The sequence below is a fragment of the Urocampus carinirostris genome, chromosome 1, assembly GCF_059441175.1.
Source record: "Urocampus carinirostris isolate Australia breed hairy pipefish chromosome 1, RoL_Ucar_1.0, whole genome shotgun sequence".
NCBI lineage: Eukaryota > Metazoa > Chordata > Actinopteri > Syngnathiformes > Syngnathidae > Urocampus > Urocampus carinirostris.
Window position 1 is genome coordinate 15,308,183 of NC_142349.1, and position 17,845 is coordinate 15,326,027.

At 38.3% G+C, this 17,845-nt stretch overlaps 2 protein-coding genes and 1 pseudogene across 7 annotated transcripts in view; all 3 read right to left on the minus strand.

The window, feature by feature from the left end:
- Positions 1 to 380: 380 nt before the first annotated feature.
- Positions 381 to 11,932, minus strand: LOC148373689 (uncharacterized). 4 transcript variants are annotated; one of them, XM_088328289.1, is made up of 9 exons: positions 11,835 to 11,932; positions 10,373 to 10,452; positions 8,379 to 8,426; positions 7,546 to 7,699; positions 6,439 to 6,493; positions 5,087 to 5,274; positions 4,861 to 5,022; positions 3,665 to 3,775; positions 381 to 627 (listed from the first exon to the last, which is right to left on the minus strand). In XM_088328289.1, exons 4-9 carry the CDS (start codon positions 7,687 to 7,689, stop codon positions 514 to 516), a joined length of 774 nt encoding a protein of 257 aa, XP_088184415.1. In that variant the 5' UTR covers positions 7,690 to 7,699; positions 8,379 to 8,426; positions 10,373 to 10,452; positions 11,835 to 11,932; the 3' UTR covers positions 381 to 513. The 4 variants fall into 4 exon arrangements, with proteins under 4 accessions (XP_088184415.1, XP_088184407.1, XP_088184420.1 ...); XM_088328281.1 differs by having other exon boundaries at positions 10,309 to 10,452; XM_088328294.1 differs by having other exon boundaries at positions 10,309 to 10,448; positions 11,835 to 11,917.
- Positions 9,010 to 9,147, minus strand: LOC148373690 (U2 spliceosomal RNA; annotated as a pseudogene).
- A 1,591-nt stretch (positions 11,933 to 13,523) lies between the features above and the next one.
- The window catches only part of kcnt2b (potassium sodium-activated channel subfamily T member 2b), a 79,504-nt gene continuing 75,182 nt past the window's right edge, over positions 13,524 to 17,845 (minus strand). For all 3 annotated transcript variants that reach the window (XM_088328322.1, XM_088328314.1, XM_088328331.1), the window contains 8 exons: positions 17,561 to 17,695; positions 17,370 to 17,481; positions 17,095 to 17,196; positions 16,917 to 17,000; positions 16,716 to 16,844; positions 16,256 to 16,601; positions 16,034 to 16,118; positions 13,524 to 15,110 (listed from right to left, as the gene is read on the minus strand). In XM_088328322.1, the coding sequence (XP_088184448.1) occupies positions 14,993 to 15,110; positions 16,034 to 16,118; positions 16,256 to 16,601; positions 16,716 to 16,844; positions 16,917 to 17,000; positions 17,095 to 17,196; positions 17,370 to 17,481; positions 17,561 to 17,695 (1,111 nt within the window). In that variant the 3' untranslated portion in view covers positions 13,524 to 14,992. The remainder of the gene's footprint in view (positions 15,111 to 16,033; positions 16,119 to 16,255; positions 16,602 to 16,715; positions 16,845 to 16,916; positions 17,001 to 17,094; positions 17,197 to 17,369; positions 17,482 to 17,560; positions 17,696 to 17,845) is intronic.

Genomic DNA, 17,845 nt, shown 5'->3' on the forward strand with positions numbered 1-17,845 from the left:
TGTTTCGATTTAATTAGATGATTCAGGTGATTAGTTGAATAGCCTACTTGTATACTTTTTCATGATATTGTAATATTTTGAGATAGGATTTTTGAGTTTTCTTAAGCTGTAAGCCAAATTCAGCAATATTCAAATAATAAAAGGCTTGAAATAGTTCAGTTGATGTGTAATGAATCCAGAATGTATGACATTTTTGTTATTTTAATTGCATTACAGAAAATAAAGAACTTTATCACAATATTCTAATTTTCTGAGACAGTCCAGTATATATATATACATACTTAGATCCCAAATAAAAACATCACCACCCTTGTTTTGCTTGCAGGTTATAATTAATCAAAACATGTTTGCAGTGTGAAGGTAAGACATGAGATAAGTCATCAGTGTCTCAATTTATATTAGTGATTGTTTGGATACCACTAGGTGGATTCCACACGTTGCTATTTACTCATTTCAGTAGTCTACGGTCACCAAAAGCATATCAAATTTGAAATGCACATTTTGGTGGTGACACTACCAAGGAAGTTGTTTGCCTTGGTAATCCAGGAAGACACCATTGTGTTTCTCAGCCATGGTGGCCATCACTTTTAGCATCCCCTTCACGCTCTCCCTGACGTCAATCTCGGCCTGTCGGAAAGATAGAGATGACATTTTCATTTTGGTAGGTGAGGACAACAAAATAATATACAAATGGAGCATGGGTCTCCAACATGGTGCACCAGGTAGCCCCCTAAAAAGACTTGACTAGCCTGCAGACAGGTTCTGAAAATTGGTAATTGCATCTTTCTAATAAATTTGACTTCTACTTGACATGATATTGGTTGACTTCTCCAAATTACAAAATTGGAAAAACATGGTAACAACACAGTAACAACATAAGTTATTTTATAAATGTATACCAGTAGCAAAAAGTACCTCTTAGTTTAAAACACGTTGGTGACCCCTGGTGTTGAGGGCAGAAATCATTTGAAAATGAGTTTTCTGAACTTGATGAAATACTATCTTCGGTGGACAAAATAAAGTCTTATGAGAAAAGGTGTCTGTTTTCTATTGAAACATTTTTAAAAGGGATAGTGTGTATTATTTAGTGCTGTCTAGTGGTAAAAAAAATCCTTTATTCATTAAAAAAAACTATTGATATAAATGACAATGAATAAAGTATCTATCCATCTATATCTATCTATCATTAAAATGTGAATTTTTAAAAATAGTTGTAGCTCAAGAAAGTTGAATTGATTTTACATTATATGAGCCTCACCCTAAGTTTGTTGATCAAAAAACAAACCTTGAGACATAATGATAAAAACACTTGGTGCGGTTTGGTCATTTTGAGTCCCCGTTGTTTGTATTGTTCCTTGTGCTTTTTAGCACTCACTTTGGTTGCACTACACAATACAGTGACATTGAGTGTTCAGATAACACCCACTGTCAGTGTGAACAATATTCGCACGCGGTCAAGTCAGTGGAAAATTAACTACGATATTGGTTATGCTGACGGTATTCGGTAACAGGCTTTATTTCAAAGGCGGCCATTTGTTGTAAAATATCAAAGAAACAATCAAATTACAGGCAGCGTGGACTGGAACCATCGCATAAATCAGTTCAAAACGTTCCTGAAACTCGGATCCTAGACTTTGGATGTTGATTTTAAATTATCAAAAGGGGGAAATATCGTGAAGAAAAACAGTCAACTCTATGAACAACTGAGGAGAACATCTTCACGTTGTGAAACTGGTCATGAAATTATTGTGTGTCTGATAAATGTCAAGATGCCCCGATTGTCTAAATATGGTGATCAGGGGGAAGTTCTCTATTTCCTGTTGATGAACCTGTTTTACAACCAGACCTTGAATATACTGTAATAGTCTTGCACCAATAAACGCATCGACAGATTCTTCAAAGTTCGACTCTTTGTGTCTTTCTTCCTCCAGCATTTAAGATAAACATTTCACCAATATTTTTTTCTTTTTCTTAAATGTTAACGGCGGTTGGCCCCATCATTTTGGCCTTACCGCCCCTCTAATATTTTAATTTCCAATGTATCTAAGAATAGTATTTGGCCGAAACACTATCTAAAAAATTATTACCATCTTCCTCTGCAGTTAATATTAGCATGTTCTGCTAAGAGAGTTTGATAATAAAGAATCAAATGTAATATTGGCAAGGTATTTATACTATAATTTTTTTTTACAACTGATAGTGATAATCAACTTCTTACTAGCCATCAATACCAGCTATAGACACAACTAATGTCTCTTTTAAAATGTGTCTCACTATAAATCAGGGGTGGGCAAACCTTTTGAGTGGCATTAGGTTAAAAAATTTTGAAAAATGGCCGGGATGGAAAAAAGAAAATGGGCGCCACCGGGCTGTACTTGCCCAGGACACACCACAGGAAATAGTGCCTCTACGACCCTATTGGTTAAGGGATCCAACCAACCAAGCAACCATCTTCTGATAGTCTCGACTCCGATACCTCAGCAATACATGAGGGAACAAGATAATGAAGGGGATCTTTATTTTTGAGCATTTTAAATGTATTCTTCGCATTATTTGCAGATTGCATTCAGGCAAAAATGATAAAAGACAATGAATGCAATGATTCCGACATTTTTCGACTTCAAGTTTATAACAGCGGTTGTCACCAAGATTTCAGTGCATTACCACCCCCAGCCAGACATTTACACATACATACCTATTTCCCCCTTTTTTTGTCTATAACTAAACTGATCAAACTCGTTTTCGAATGTTTAGAATTAAATTAATGAACTATGCCCACTTTTAAAAGCGTTAAAATTGATAATATGCATACATTTTTTTCTGTCATTAAATTTGATGATAAAATAAATACGTAATAATAAAGTAGCAGGTTAAGAAAAAAACGTAGCCAGCTTTTTGCATGTTGTAGACACTGGGTACAAGCTTGGCACTAAATCAACACATTTTTATCAGTTGCACTTTTTTTTACCACTATATACAAACCATTATTTTAACATTTTTGTTTAGGCTGAATGTGGCCCGCTGGCCGTAGTTTTTCACACCCCTCCTTTAAATGAAGGCCTATCTCCCAACTAAATATTTTTCTTTAAAAAAAGCATTAAATAAATATGGTAATCTAATTTCTAATTTTCTTGGTACTGATTACAAAATGGCAGATAGAGGGCACCTGATCCTCACGAGTACCATTACCTGAAAACAAAGTTGGCGTGAGTACAAACCATACCTGACAACTACCATTGAGGCCACATAATATAGTAACATAATATTATTCAATTGAACTTCTTCTCCTTTATAGTTATTCAGTTGAATGGGACCGATTCCTTTGTGGCAAAGTTTTGTGGAAATTTCCCATAGTGAAACTGTACGAGGCGTGTTTTCATGTACAGATGTCAAGAATAGTTTGTTTAAAGACCAGTTCTCTCTGTTAATCCAAACACCCGTTGGTTTGAATTTTGTTTGTCAGATAGATACCTTGATTTCAGTCGGTGCATTATGTTTGCGAACTACTGTACTAACAATGAGATAAAAAGGGTTGGGCATCGTGTGGGTGTGTGTACCTGTGCAAAATGTTTTTCATTCTATTCACATCACATCTTTTGTGGTTTGTGTGTACATGTACCTTATGTGTCTGTGTGTGTTAAGCAGCTGTGGCTTTTCAACTCACCTCCGGTCCACCTGTTTCTGTGCGCACCCATCCAGGGTGCAACAAGGAAAAAAGGATCTTGTCTTTCTTCATTTCTTGTGCAGCACACACTGTTAACATATTCATAGCCGCCTGGACAGAGCAAATATGAAGCAACGACAGAAATGTTTATATTTGCAATAAAATCAGTTATGAATTAATAGTTTTTGTGTTGTTATGTGGAGCTAATCAGCCCACAGCCATTGGGACCAGTAAGAACCCGAGTTCATATGACTGCTACTAGTAGGTGGCATGCATGCCAAACCTTTGCAATAAAAAGTAGTATATTTTATTGTGCACTCTACTTTTACGTGCAAAGATAATCCAGAATATGAAAAAATAAATAAATAAGAAAAACCCAATATGTGCTCGTTTGAAGCCGTAAGTGGCAAACATTTACCGAAACCATAGCTGTTAACGTATATCTTTCCCGTATGATTATTTAAAAATTGTGCACGGCGTACAACTATTTTTGCAGGGGAACATTTTTTTAAGAAATAGAATGTCAAAAGTAGAGTGTTTTCATGCTCCTGCTTGCGGTTTTCTGTTAATCTAGCACATAATTGTTAAAAAACTATGGTAAACGATCTGCATTTAAATAGCGCTTTTCAAGTCACTGTAGACCTCCCAAAATGCTTTTGAATGTGTTTCAAACTTACCCATTTACACTCACACACTGATAGCGGCGACAGCCATACCTGCTCTTTGGGCGCATTGGGGGTTCAGTGTCTTGGCCAAGGACACTTCAACATTTAACTCGGATTATACATTGAAGCCAAAGAACAAACCCAGTTTATGACAGCGGCTGTAATGATGAAGTAAGCCAGAAAATGGCGTCAGCAATTAGAAAATGTTCAAATTCTAGAGAGCACCTTTAATTGGGAAAATTGCAATCATTACTAAGAGGATCAATTGGCTGAGGTTGACATTTATGCAAAACGGATATCTAATGCAATTGTTAGAACGTTCTATTCATGCACAGAGTTAGTCACACATCAAAATAAAGCAGCCGTAGACTAAAAATACTAGTCTTGAGTCTAGATTTTTGTCGTATAAATTCAGAAAAGCTGTGGATTTAAACCAAATAAATGCTAAGTGTTTTAAGGATAGTAAAGCGGTTATATAATGTGTTAAAAGGTAGTGTTGGTGAGTATGTAGTTGGATGAAGTTGAGGTAACCTTGCTGACACGGAACGGCACAACCGCGGCTTCGGCGTACGAATGCTTTGTGACTTCCATAGAAGCCTCCATAGAGGTGATGTTGACGACGGCCGCTTTGTTGCAGGACATCCCCGAAATCTTACTGGCCTTGACAGCTGCCCGCAAATGAGGCAGAAACTCCTACAAGGTGAGAAAACATTCGCTAGATGGCTCTTTTATTTGTCGTCACAAGCTTACAACTTACTTTGATGATGTTCATGGGGCCGAGGACGTTGGTGTTGAAGGAATCTTCCATGTTCTTGGAAGTTGTTTCTTGAATGTTCCCTTCAAAGGCGATCCCAGCATTGTTAACCAGAAGGTTGAGGCCCTCCGCACCCAACTGAGAGGCGATCAGCCGGACTGCCTCTTTGATACTCTCCAAGTTATTGACATCTGCCATGTAATGTAAAACACAACAACAACAAATGACTACCACAGTTGGAGATGCCCAAATCATGTGCATTGGTTTCTTATTGAGACCGGCAGCTCAACCTATATGAGTGTTATCACTGGTTTGCTTCCTTCGGCACCTGTCATCCACCTTTCTAATGTTCAGTGTGTGTCATGTTACTTTTAAAAAGTAATTAGTCATAGTTACTCACTACTTCTTCCAAAAAGTTACTGAGTTAGTACAGAGCTTGAAAAATTAATTGTTACTAGGGAAAGTGATTCTTTCCATTACAGTAGAACGGCTCTTCAGGTTGTTTTTGTTGCTTCAATCCCTACATTACCAATTCTTATCTAACATGCATGTAATGACTTAAAAAGGGGCACAAAAAAAAAACAATAAATACATCAAAAAAAGGAATAAGAGAGATAAAAAAGAATATACTACAGGGTTGGGTAGGGTTACTTTAACTGGATTACTTTCAATTACTTTTGGATTACTCCAATACCAAATTTGCTAATAAAAGACAGAAGAAATAAAATAAAAATGTATCGACCTGCAAATATTGAAAAAAATACAATTATGACTCACAACACGTGGTAAGCTTTCTCTCCTGGCTTTGATCTCTTTGATCCCCGGCAAAACTAACATAAAATGCGACAGAAACAAAATGAAAGTAAACAGCTTGCCAACATCATTTTTGCCGTTCCATGTATTCCATTACTCCCCAAGCCTGCACAAAATTTAGTAATTGTATTCATATCTAGTTTCTTTTATTGTCTTTTATTAGCATATTTGGTATTGGGGGTAATCCAAAAGTAATTGAAAGTAATCCAGTTAAAGTAACCCTACCCAACCCTGGACATTACATATTTATATAAACACATTACCACTGAAAAACACAGGAAATGTAATTATAATATGTAAGGTATTAATAACAGCGTTATTCCCAACACTGCTTATGCGATACCATGATTATATGTCATTCCCGTACTGTGCTGAAAAATCACCACTTACAAATCATAGATCAAACATGTCACCAACATTGATAAAAAAAAAGGAAGGAAAGGCGATTTAAGAGGACAGTAATTTGATTTCTCCTCAAGAATAGAAATAGGCCTGCAAGAATAATTGCTCTATCAAAGGCTTTTCAAACAAAGCACTCTTGCCCATTGTGACGATGGTTATGATGTCTGGATGCTTCTCCGCCAGGGCTTGTATATTCTGGGAATGCAACAGAAAACAGAGGCATTATGTCGAGTCAAGTCATGTTTATTCGTATGGCCTTTAATCACAAAGAGTCTCAAAAGGCTGCATGGACCACAGATTATTGCAAACTACTATTATGACACCATCCCCTGATCTAGAACCTACATGAGGGCAAGGAAAAACTCAAAAACCTCAACATGGGTAAAATGAAGAAACCCTAAGAAGGGACCGCAGATGAGGTAATCCCCTTTCCAGGAGGACCAGGCTGTAAATAAATGAGATTGAGTGTTTTAAAAAAAAATGTATTTCAATTCTTGATTTTTTTTGTCCGTATTCTGATTTCTTTCAGATAATGGACTAAAAAAAAGTATATTAGTTGAGTAAATAACCATTATAATTGACGAAAAACGAAAATCAAATGAGGGCCCATTTGCATTATTTCTCTGTTTGAACGTTTTAGAGCACATTTTTTTCTGATTTGATGTTACCTTAGAGTTAATGGTGCTGCACGGAATTTCGAACTTTGTTACCCGCTGAAGCCATCATCTGGCTCCTTATATCGTTGCAGCCTGTGTCAAGCTCCTTATTTACTTTGTGCAAGTACACGAATTTCTTAGAAACGCTGGAATGAACTCTTTTTTTTCATCTTTTTTGGTGTTTGGGTTGATGTAGTTGAAACACGCTTTTTCTAACTATCACCATTTTCCTGATACACTCACAAAGAACTGCGCAGACGAGCGTACAGTTGTTCTTTAACCACCCTCCTCATTCTCCCATTCGACAACCCACCTCGACTTTAAGAAAAAAACGCTCAAAAGATGGTACTTTGTGTCCGAACACAGTAAACATTGTAAAATGTATGCAAAAATTTGACCTAGCATGTTTACTTTGGATTCTGATGCTTGTAGTATTGATTAGCCCTTTGTCAGTTTACTGTAATAAGTAATGCCTTTTATGGGCTTTGACATTTTGAAAATAAGAAATTAAAAGCCACCAATTTCGGGCTATACAGTAGGTAAGCTATTAGTGTTTTTTTTTTAAATTCCGCTTTATTTTATTCTCCCTACCTCAGCTTTTGGTCCAGTTGGGTCTCTGCAACAGGCAAACATCTTCTTCACTCTGCACTTGTCCTCCATCATTTGTTTCACCATCTCCAAGCCAATACCTCGGTTGGTGCCGGTGATGACCACACTGATCGGTTTTGAAGCCATAGCTCAGCTCCTGTTGGTTCAGGACGCTACTGAAACTGAAAGACTCTTCACACGCGTTATATTTGTACCTGTTCGCCTTCATGGTCACACCCTTAAGTTCACAATGTCGGCACAATATATGGTATGAATGCAGTTCATGCTTTAGAAAAACAGTCAAGTCCCTCGCAACGATGCCGTGGACCGATTGAATTGATGCAAAGTAAATGAAAAATGAGAGAAAAATGCAAATACACTGAACTCAAATGCAGGTCACATTTGCATGCAAGCTACAGGGCAAACACTTTGTTTATCCTTGTAAAGCAGGAAACAAATCATGTTTTTAAGTCTGCAGCCTGGGCAGGAGGTCATTCATTTACCGCAACCTCTTCCGTACCATGAACTGGTTTAATATCTATTCTCGCTGGCTAGCCAAATAAAAACATTAGTTAAAATAATGATAACAATAATACTAAAAATAATACGCCTAAATTCACTGTGCCCTACTTGCAAACGAGAACTGGACGATCGTTTGTAAGTTGAATTTGTCCGTAAGTTGCATCACTGCTATATTTGGTATGGAATGTATGTTTAAGGTTTATATAAGTATGTTTTAGGCTTGTATAAGTAATCTGTATTGTTCTGTACTAAAAAATAAACATTTTATAAAATAAAATGCTCTCAAAAGATAAATAAAGTTGAGTTTAACTTACTTTTTGGAGGATGCGCTTCAAGAGGTCTTCTTCCGTGGTAAAAAGCCTCTGAAAAAAAGAATTCGGACCATTTTCTCAACCGCATCAAGCTTTCTAATTCCGCTTTCATTTCAAAAGAAACAGCTCGCCTCTACTTTACACTTCAAACCAACCATATTGAAAGGATGCACGAGATATTAAGCAACAAAAAGGACAAAGTTCTTAGCGCGCCTGAGATACAGTACAGTATGTTGACACACAAACTGGGACTGTGACAGAAGGAGGAAGAATTTCTTTTTCGGGGTGGATGCTGGGTGACCTCTCACAGCACCACACACGGCAGCGGCGGAAAGAAGCACCACTATTGTACTCAGAAAAAGGTGCAAACAATACACAATAAAAAAAATCTAACTCACAGCAATGTCCGGAAATTTTTCGCCGTCCCGGAATTTTTTACGTATCTACCATTTTGCGTAAGTCGAATGGTCATAGGTGGGGGTTTTTAAGGGTTATTGATCTATCTTCGTTATTCATTATCCATTATCCGTTATCGGCCAGTTCATAATACGCTACAAAGCCTAGGAGCCGGGACACTTACTCTCAGCCAAAAGGCCAAGCTAAGGTCCTAGCCCTAAAGCCTTGCTGCGATCATTGCGAATGCACCGTTCCCGGAGGTACTGCAATACCGGGCCGATGCGTGGAGTGGACAGAGCAAGCTCATATTCCATCTCCGAAATGCAAAAATCAAAGCGCCAAGTTAAGGTCCTAGCAATAAAGCGTTGGATAGTACGTTTTCGGTCAAGATACACAATCCTAAATCCACCGCCAGCATTATCACATGCCGATACTTCTGGTTTATTGTAGGGAGCGTCTGCCCCTCACCAGACTACAAGGGATCTAAATGACATAGGAAAAGGCATTCTATTTTATCTCATCGTCACTCTATTTTTACTCACGGTACCGCGTTGTAAAACAATGTTTTGGCTGAACTCTTCCCTATAATGCTCCAATACAACGTACAACGTGGCACTGTGAGTAAATATAGTGTGATAATGACATGAAATCGAATGCCTTTTCCCATGTCATTTACAATCCCAATAGTCTAGTGGTCAGGATTTGGCACTCTCACCGCCCGCAATCCGAGTTAGATTCCCGTTGCATCCCATGCAAATGTGGTCAACTGTATTGTCCACTGGTAAATCATCTTCAAATACGGTAACCTTGCGTATAACACAAACCTAAACTTTGATTTTCTGGGTAAAATATATGTGCGAATACACCAATGAATACATTATAAGCAAAAACCAAGGCAAATTCTAGCACCTTTCGTACGGCACAGTACCAAACGACCCATGGCCAATTCCCGGTCCGCAGCCGGTGGTTGCCGACAACAGATTTACACAACAGAGTAATATTATTTGGAGTAATTCATGCCTGTCAACCTCAGCAGATTATTCCCCTTGTTTATAATTGCAATTCCCTTTATCAAAGGGAGGGTTTGTAATATTTAGTCCGTCCTAGTGGTACAAAAAACTTTTATTCAGTAAAAAATGTATTTGAATACCTGAACTATCATACCAATGTTCATTTTTATAAAAAAAAAATCATAGGTTGAGAAATTTCTATTTGTTTTACTCAGATAATAAGCTGTACAAACACCACGTGGCACCTATTTACTCACAGCAAGACAGACTATCTAGAATACTGCAACTGTATTAACATTCTTTGATAAAGGTGCCTTATACCAGCGACCGAGACGATCTGGATTAGAACGAAAAATGGGCCAGTTGAGACCCGTCCCACAAAAAAACGATTTTTTAAAAGTTTTATTTTCTTTTTTTATTCCCATCCCAAAATTGTTAGACAGTGTACACAATTTGATTTAATAATAGAAAAAGTAGAAATAAAGGGGAAACGTTATAAGTTGACAGGAATGGTAATTTTAACATACATTTGAGTATCCACAGCGACGTTAAAAGGGAAGGAGGAGTATGTGATACAGAAAATCATGCTACTTATGAATGTGATTTGAACGCTGTACTCAGTCGGCGCAGCTTGTAAACCATTTGCCTTGAATCGGTCTCCTCTTGACTTCCTGGACAAAAAAAATATATATATTGAAGTATTGATCATTATTTTTAAACAATTAATTTAGAGAATAAAATGAGAATCTATTCATGTATTAAATGGATGTATTCACGTTTTTTTTTATTTATTTTACAGGTAATTCGACAAACTCAATACCAATTTATGCTTTTTATAAAGCGAATGAGCAAATAATGTGCAGTTTTGTTTAGCTCGCTTTCTGGCTACCTTTTTAGCTATGTAGCTACCTATCGTCCTACCCTTTTAGCTATTTAGTAAGATTTCTAGCTAGTTACATTTTTTTACATGCTGTCTGGCTAACATTTGATCTTTTTGCTGGTTATCAAGCTTCCTTCTCAAGGTTTCTTCATTTACCTCATGTTGAGGTTTTGAGTTTTTCCTTGCCCTCATGTAGATTTTAGATCAGGGGATGGTGTCATAATAGTCTGCAGTTTGCAATAATATATAATCTGTGCAGCCCTTTGAGAGTCTTTGTGATTAAAGACTATACAAATAAACATGACTTGACTTGACATTGTTAAAGCTCACCTTATGATTTTGATTTTGTGATTAAGTCAATCAGAGCCTGTTGCTAGTCTCATTTTCCTTTCTTGTATCACGCTGTTTTTTTCACCAATCGCACGATTTGGATTGTTTGTGTGTTATCTGAGGTAAAACCAGGTACAGTAAATGTGAGGTACTATTAATAGAAAAATAAGATAAATATTGCTTGACTTCGCTTCCAAGTCTATGTAAGCATTTATACTACAATAACTTCCTACACAGTATAACTTATGAAATAACATATCTCTCAACCTATTTCGTTTTTTAATATGCTTTCGTTGCTCCTATATGTTATTGCACAAAATTAAAAATATATAAGTTGTGACTGGTTTTGGACTTCTCGTTGCAGCTAAATGTATGATGCACTCTTCTTTTTCTTTCCTGAACGTTTTAACCTAGGCCAGTCTCTAAGCACTACGTTGTTAATACTTTTGCTGCCTTTTATACTGAAAATCGTGTATCTTTTATTCCATTATAAGTCTTTACTACATGTTTACCCTGGAGTGCCGTGTTTCAAAACGTTGATATCAGTGACCGTAAAGGAAAATCAGTTTAATTCACATGGTGGTGTTCAGTTTATTCATTACATTATTTTTATGGATTTCACGAACCAGGCATATCATTTTTATCTTGGAAATATTGGAAATAACATTGACGAAATTATTTCAAGTTTAATGAAATGACAGGATCCAGTTTCAGAAGTTGTTTAATGCTGCTTTCAATAAAAATGGGAAAAGGGATTGCTCCCACTCCGACGGAACCAGATCAGACATCAGAGCGTTCAAAGCGGATGTAAACAGCAAAGATAATTAATCGCGATTGTTTTACCCATTTAATGACGTTTTGACCTCCAGCAAAACAGCCTTCTCGTAAGCATTCAGAAAATGTGAAGGAAAAACGGCGACTGATGTCAATAGCGCATATTGTATTAATGTAAATAATGTTTAATCATTCACCGTGTGTTTGTCCTTTGGCATCGCCATTTGTTGACTGTCAAGTGACGTCAGATTGAAGTACTCGAAGGAGTCAGAGTACATATTTTTTTCCTCCGACCTTGCAACTAGGACCTCCCACCTCCAGAGTCATTTTCATGATATTTTCCTAGTTGGAAGTTGGAGAACTCTCACTTCCCATTTTTTTATGGAATTGGGAAAAGCCCCTTGCCTGCACTCTCCACTTTTGCCAGTAAATGGCGCCACTCTACCTTGGAACGTCATTACATACAATATTTTATTGAAATCCTCACATGGGCTACATTTAATCTAGCCGCTATAAGATGGTAGAAAAACGGTAGGCAAAACATACAATTTCCACCTGGTAGATTTGTAGAAGAATGTGTAGAAGTTATTGATTAGTTTTAATGTCAAGTCAAGTCATGTTTATTTGTATAGCCCTTACTTACAAAAAGTCTCAAAGGGCTGCACAGATCATAGACTATTGCAAACTACAGACTATTATGACACCATCCCCTGATCTAAAACCTACATGAGGGCAAATAATACACAGATATTGTCAACATAAAATATAGGTTATTCATATGCTATAGAATAGAAGTAAATGGTAAATGGTCTGCATTTATATAGCGCTTTTCAAGTCAATGAAGACCTCCCAAAGCGCTTTACAATGTGCTTCACATTTAACCATTCACACACACACTCACACACACCAATAGCGGCCATGCAGCCATGCAAGGCGCCAACCTGCTTATTGGGGGCAGTAGAGATTCAGTGTCTTGCCCAAGGACACTTGTGTTTAAGCTTAGAGTTAAACATTTCCACAGGTTGCAGATCGAATCTCAGGGCGCAGAGCATTTCACAGCACCGGGACCCGAATGTAGAATACTCTCGAACCTGCGGATCTCTTCTTGGCTCCTGGGATCACTAGTAGACCAGCGTTTTCAGATCGAAGGCTCCGGACCGGAACATAGGGGGAAATTAAATCTGAAAGATATGAGGGAGCTAGTCCATGCATGATTTCCTATACTACCAACAGAACCTTAAAATCACATCTTAAGCTGACAGGGAGCCAATGCAGGTTAGCTAAAATTGGGGTAATGTGATCAAACTTTCTTGTCTTAGTTAAAAGCCTCGCTGCAGCATTTTGTACTAGCTGAAGGCTCTTGATTTTGGACTTCGAGAGACCGGAGAGTAGTGCATTACAGTAATCGAGACGGGAAGTAATGAAGGAGAACTGCTGTTTGCAAGTTAAAGCAAAGGTTGGTGTGTGAGATAAGCAATAGCCATGACATAAAAATGGCAAAACCATGGGAAGTGCACTTTACCACTATTTAATATATTATTCTGCATTTCTCGCCGAATTTCCCTATAGACTTATTGGTGACAGATTATATTTCTTCAGTGTAAATGATTTCACGCTGAGTCCCACCTACCTTTCTTCCTGTCATTTGAACTGCGGTAACCATCTAGACATAAATGAAAGATCAAAGACTCACATTTTGTCAAAAGTCCCTTGTCAAAGCCGGATTTAGAAGTGCATAGCAGCAAAAACAACCAAAAACAAGTTGACAAACTTTAATATGTACATGTTTTTAGGTTGGCACCGAGACTACAGCCACCAAATTGCTGCAGCCTTCATTTTTTTAAGGGTGGGAATGGCACATTGAGTATTTTGGACAACAGAACCTCCATGAAGAAATTGTTTTGACAGACAACAGTGCAAAGACAAATATGAGCAGTTGAAGGTCTCCTATTTTCATCAAAATTATGGAGGGAACTTTCAAGGTTAGAACACTACTAATAAAACCCAACAAGCTTGACTGCCAAAAAATACACTCACACAAAGGTGCCTCTCCCATTTTGGGTTAAATCATTTGTGTCTGGCTTTTAACTCTCTCACATGTGTGTGCACACAGCACATTAATCCCAGAATGGCCATTGATTGGAAAATCCCCTCAATTTTCTTTGTTATTCTATTTGTATCTATGTGACATGCCATTATTTTTCGTTATTCTAAACAAGAGGAAAAATAATATAAAACTAGCAAAAACACTACTGTGGGGTTTGATTGATTTCGAACACAATTGTATTTTGTAAAGCTAATGTAGACAAGTATCAATTACTGTAGTCTTTGCAAAATTACCCAAAATTAAAAACTAAACTAAGATTTTATATAGCAATTGTTTGAACGAGCGTGTGGGTTGTCTGTCTCTGTGTGCCCTGTGATTGGTTGTCCCCTGCCCACTGCCCGAAGATAGCTGGGATGCACCACCCGCGACCCTACTGAGGATAAGCGGTGCAGATAATGGATGGATGTTTCCAAACTATTTGTGGCATCATATTTACTTTATCCTCACTCGCATATTCTGCTTGATTTTTTTTAAATTTGTGCAAGGTTCAAAATATGTTGCAACGGTACGTAGAATAACTTTAAAATAACCTTGTATTTGTGGTTTACATACATAGTGAAAAGTAAACAGCACACCTCAGTTCCCCCATCAACCCGGCTGTCAGCTATCTCTAATAGCGTGTGTTCTCCATACAGGCCTGTAGTTGACTTTGGGATAGCGGAAAGACTGGGTACACCTCAGACCGGTCGCCAGTCCCTAACCATTATTTTTAAACAATAACCTACTTTCCTGAACAGTTTGCACAACTTTTTGTTCCAGCATAATCAAAGCAACCCCACTAAGCAGTGCGCAAATGTGATCCTACAACGGATAAGGTGTCCCCAATACTTTAGTCCACATAGTCGTGGAGGCCACAATAAAAAAAAACATGCACATATGTAGACATAAACAGGGTAATGTTTTTCCTATAATATCCAATTCATTCTCCCAAACACTCTTTTTTGATAACTGGGAAGGTGCATGACTGAAATGTACCCAGCATTTAAAACAAGCTCCATGCATGGCCGCTATTGGTAAACTTGAGAAGATTTGACCGCCATGAGGCTGCATCACTCTCGCTTCCTTTGTCGCTTCTCGTTGGAGTTTTTCTTTGCTCTGCCTTAATTTGTCCATTCATGTCTCACAGATGGGTGCTGTCCTGGGTATCAAACCTGTGGCTCTCTGCGAGCCCAGTGCTACACTTCCTGCAGCTCCCTTGGTTGGGTACCAGTGAGAGAGGGTCAGGTCTGATGAGGTACCTATGGATTGGGAGGTCACATGTAAGAATATTACCTTGGGGATACTTATAGTGTAAGTCACTGCAAATTAATTTTCAATTATCACTGCAGGCAGTAGAAGCCTTCTTGCATTAGTAAACGTTACATTTTTGATCCTATAAAACAAATTACATGTATTTTCATTTATTTATTTATTTGGCATGCCTGCCAGTGTCCAAGGTCAACTGTAAAATAATAAAAAATGCTGTCAGAAAATCTAATATTAATGCCACAATTTCTCCTGCCCTCAGATATTAATATGTATGTCCCGTTCTTCCCAAGAATATGGCCGCTGGACAACTCTGTTTGAAGTCCTGTTGAGGTTGTGTTTCCTTCATGTTCACCGCATGTGTGATATCTTGCTTCTTTGCACTTAGTTTGGTTGGTTACACAGATAAGCTTTCATTCTGTATAGGTGAATTGATTTATTACGTATTCTGCACATATGCTATGGACTTGAACAAGAAGTGACATTTATGATGCTGCATCACACAGTGTGAACTACACTTTTTTTTCAACAATTAAAGGATCTCGGATAAGGGTACATTATATTTTGTAAAAAAACAATGATAGTCGCCGATCGTGCATTTTTAAGAACCCTCGACTCAGTGCAAATTGTAAACACCTGGGGCCTGTTACAGTGACCTGTTAAAAAAGATTGCTGATTTTGAACAAAACATCAAGGAATTCCAATCTAGTGAATATTTAGTAGATATTTAGAGGAAGCTGCTCCTCCCTTGTACTCTTAGTGCCATTGTTCTGATGCGGTCTATGGAGGATTTTATTAAAATTTAAATTGATGGCAACATGTTTTTCTAGTCTCCACCTCTAACCCAATGGATTACTTCTAGCCACTGCATCCACTGCAGAATCACCACCATATCTCCTGTCATTTCTGTACTCACACAACATCGTGCAGCTCCAGTCTTGTGTCTGGAGAAGGGTTGATTAGGATGTAAGACAGTCTGTTGCCTTGGTCTGTCATTCCATCTAAAATAGGAAGAAATAATTATTTGAAGATGGGAAGCAATTCCATTTACACACCGAATAAATGCCAAGGAATAGGAGGTGGAATGTGTAGTAGATAACAAGTTCAATGCACAGACACTCAAAGATGTGAGACTTACTGAAGCCAGTTGGAGAAAGACCCAAATGCTTCATTCTGGTCCTCACAAGGGCATTGAGTTCTTGCCTCTCTGATCGCCTAAAGAGAGTCAGTCTCTGTTGGGTAATTCTCTCAGCTGCACTACCAGCGCCACTCTTTGCCCCGCTTGAGCTCCGGCCCCCTTTTCTGCTCAAACGGCGCGCCCACTGCATGCTTTTTCTGCGGAGCAGTGGGTGGTCCGAGGAGTGGGATGAGGTCGAGATGGGCTCCGAGGAGGTAGAGTTACGATGAGCTCTACTTCGGGACAGCAACGGCTCTCTAGGTTCTCTGGTGTCCTCATAGTCTTCCACAGTGATGGATACCTGTGACTGAGATATAAACAATCTGATTCATAATGTTTGGACACAAAATAAGAAACACTTTTTCTTCAATTTAATTATTCATGATGCAAGGAAGGCCATCGCGCCACTGTAGCAGCTGACCTCGGAAACTGGAAGCTTGTGGGCTTCTGTTCTGTAGATTCCAATAGGAATATCCCCTGTCGAGGAACACAGCTTTTGGTACAGTCTGCCGTATGACCTTATCCACAAGTCGTCCTCTGTAATCTTCATCTAAAAGACAAACAATTAAAGATTTCACTGGATTCATTTAACAGGAGGCGATCAAATTGTGGTTTCTCTTACAGCGCAGAGGAAACCTGAACCGGGCATTGAATCGAGGCCCAGCAACAGCCTGGTGATGGAGATCATGTAATCCTTGACAAACGACTGGCCAAAATGAGGCAATGTTATATGAGTATATATGAATTCAGACTTTTTGGGTGCATTGATTTGAGTTAGAAATTTTACTTTTCCTTATTACCTGATAGAGCAATGTGTCGAGCATGCTAACACTAAACACTTTCCCAGCTGCAAATGGTAGGCGGAACATAAACACCAGGTTGGATCCACTCTCCTTTTCCTTCTGTGGTTAATGTACACCCATGCACACAAAGACATGTTTTTGTTTAAGTTTAAATTTGCGATTGATTACATGAACTAAACCTAGAACTGAACAATTTGATCTTGTTTTGCTAAGTGATGCACAAGTACGGATTGTTCAAGACATCCCACAATATTGGTTACAGTCATATTTACCTTTTCCAGCTTGGACAGTGCTTGAGAGTAGTGATCTTTGACCTTAAATTGCATGAAGCGCATGTTGGCTGGGTGTGTGAGCTCAGTGATAATACTCAGTGCTGGGAACAGTCTGGATGCATGCAGGCACAGTTGGCAACAGTCAAGAAACATTGAAGTATTTCAGCAGGCAACACGTGGATGAGGCATACCTGAAGAGAGTCTGCACATTGACGATTGTCTTAGCATCGGCCATGTAGTCCTCTTCTGCAATCATGGAGCTCTCCTTGTCAACTACCACCATGGTGTCGGCAAACGTCACTCCACACCGCAACAAGCTGTCTAAACTTTTAGGACCCCACATAATCATATACACAAGAAAAGTCTGCAGCTGTTAAATGCAACAATGACCAAATTAAAGGTTGAATGTGGCTGGTCTATCTGACTCACATTTCAACCATCACTTAGGTGTTGTTATCAGTTTCACACCACTAGTT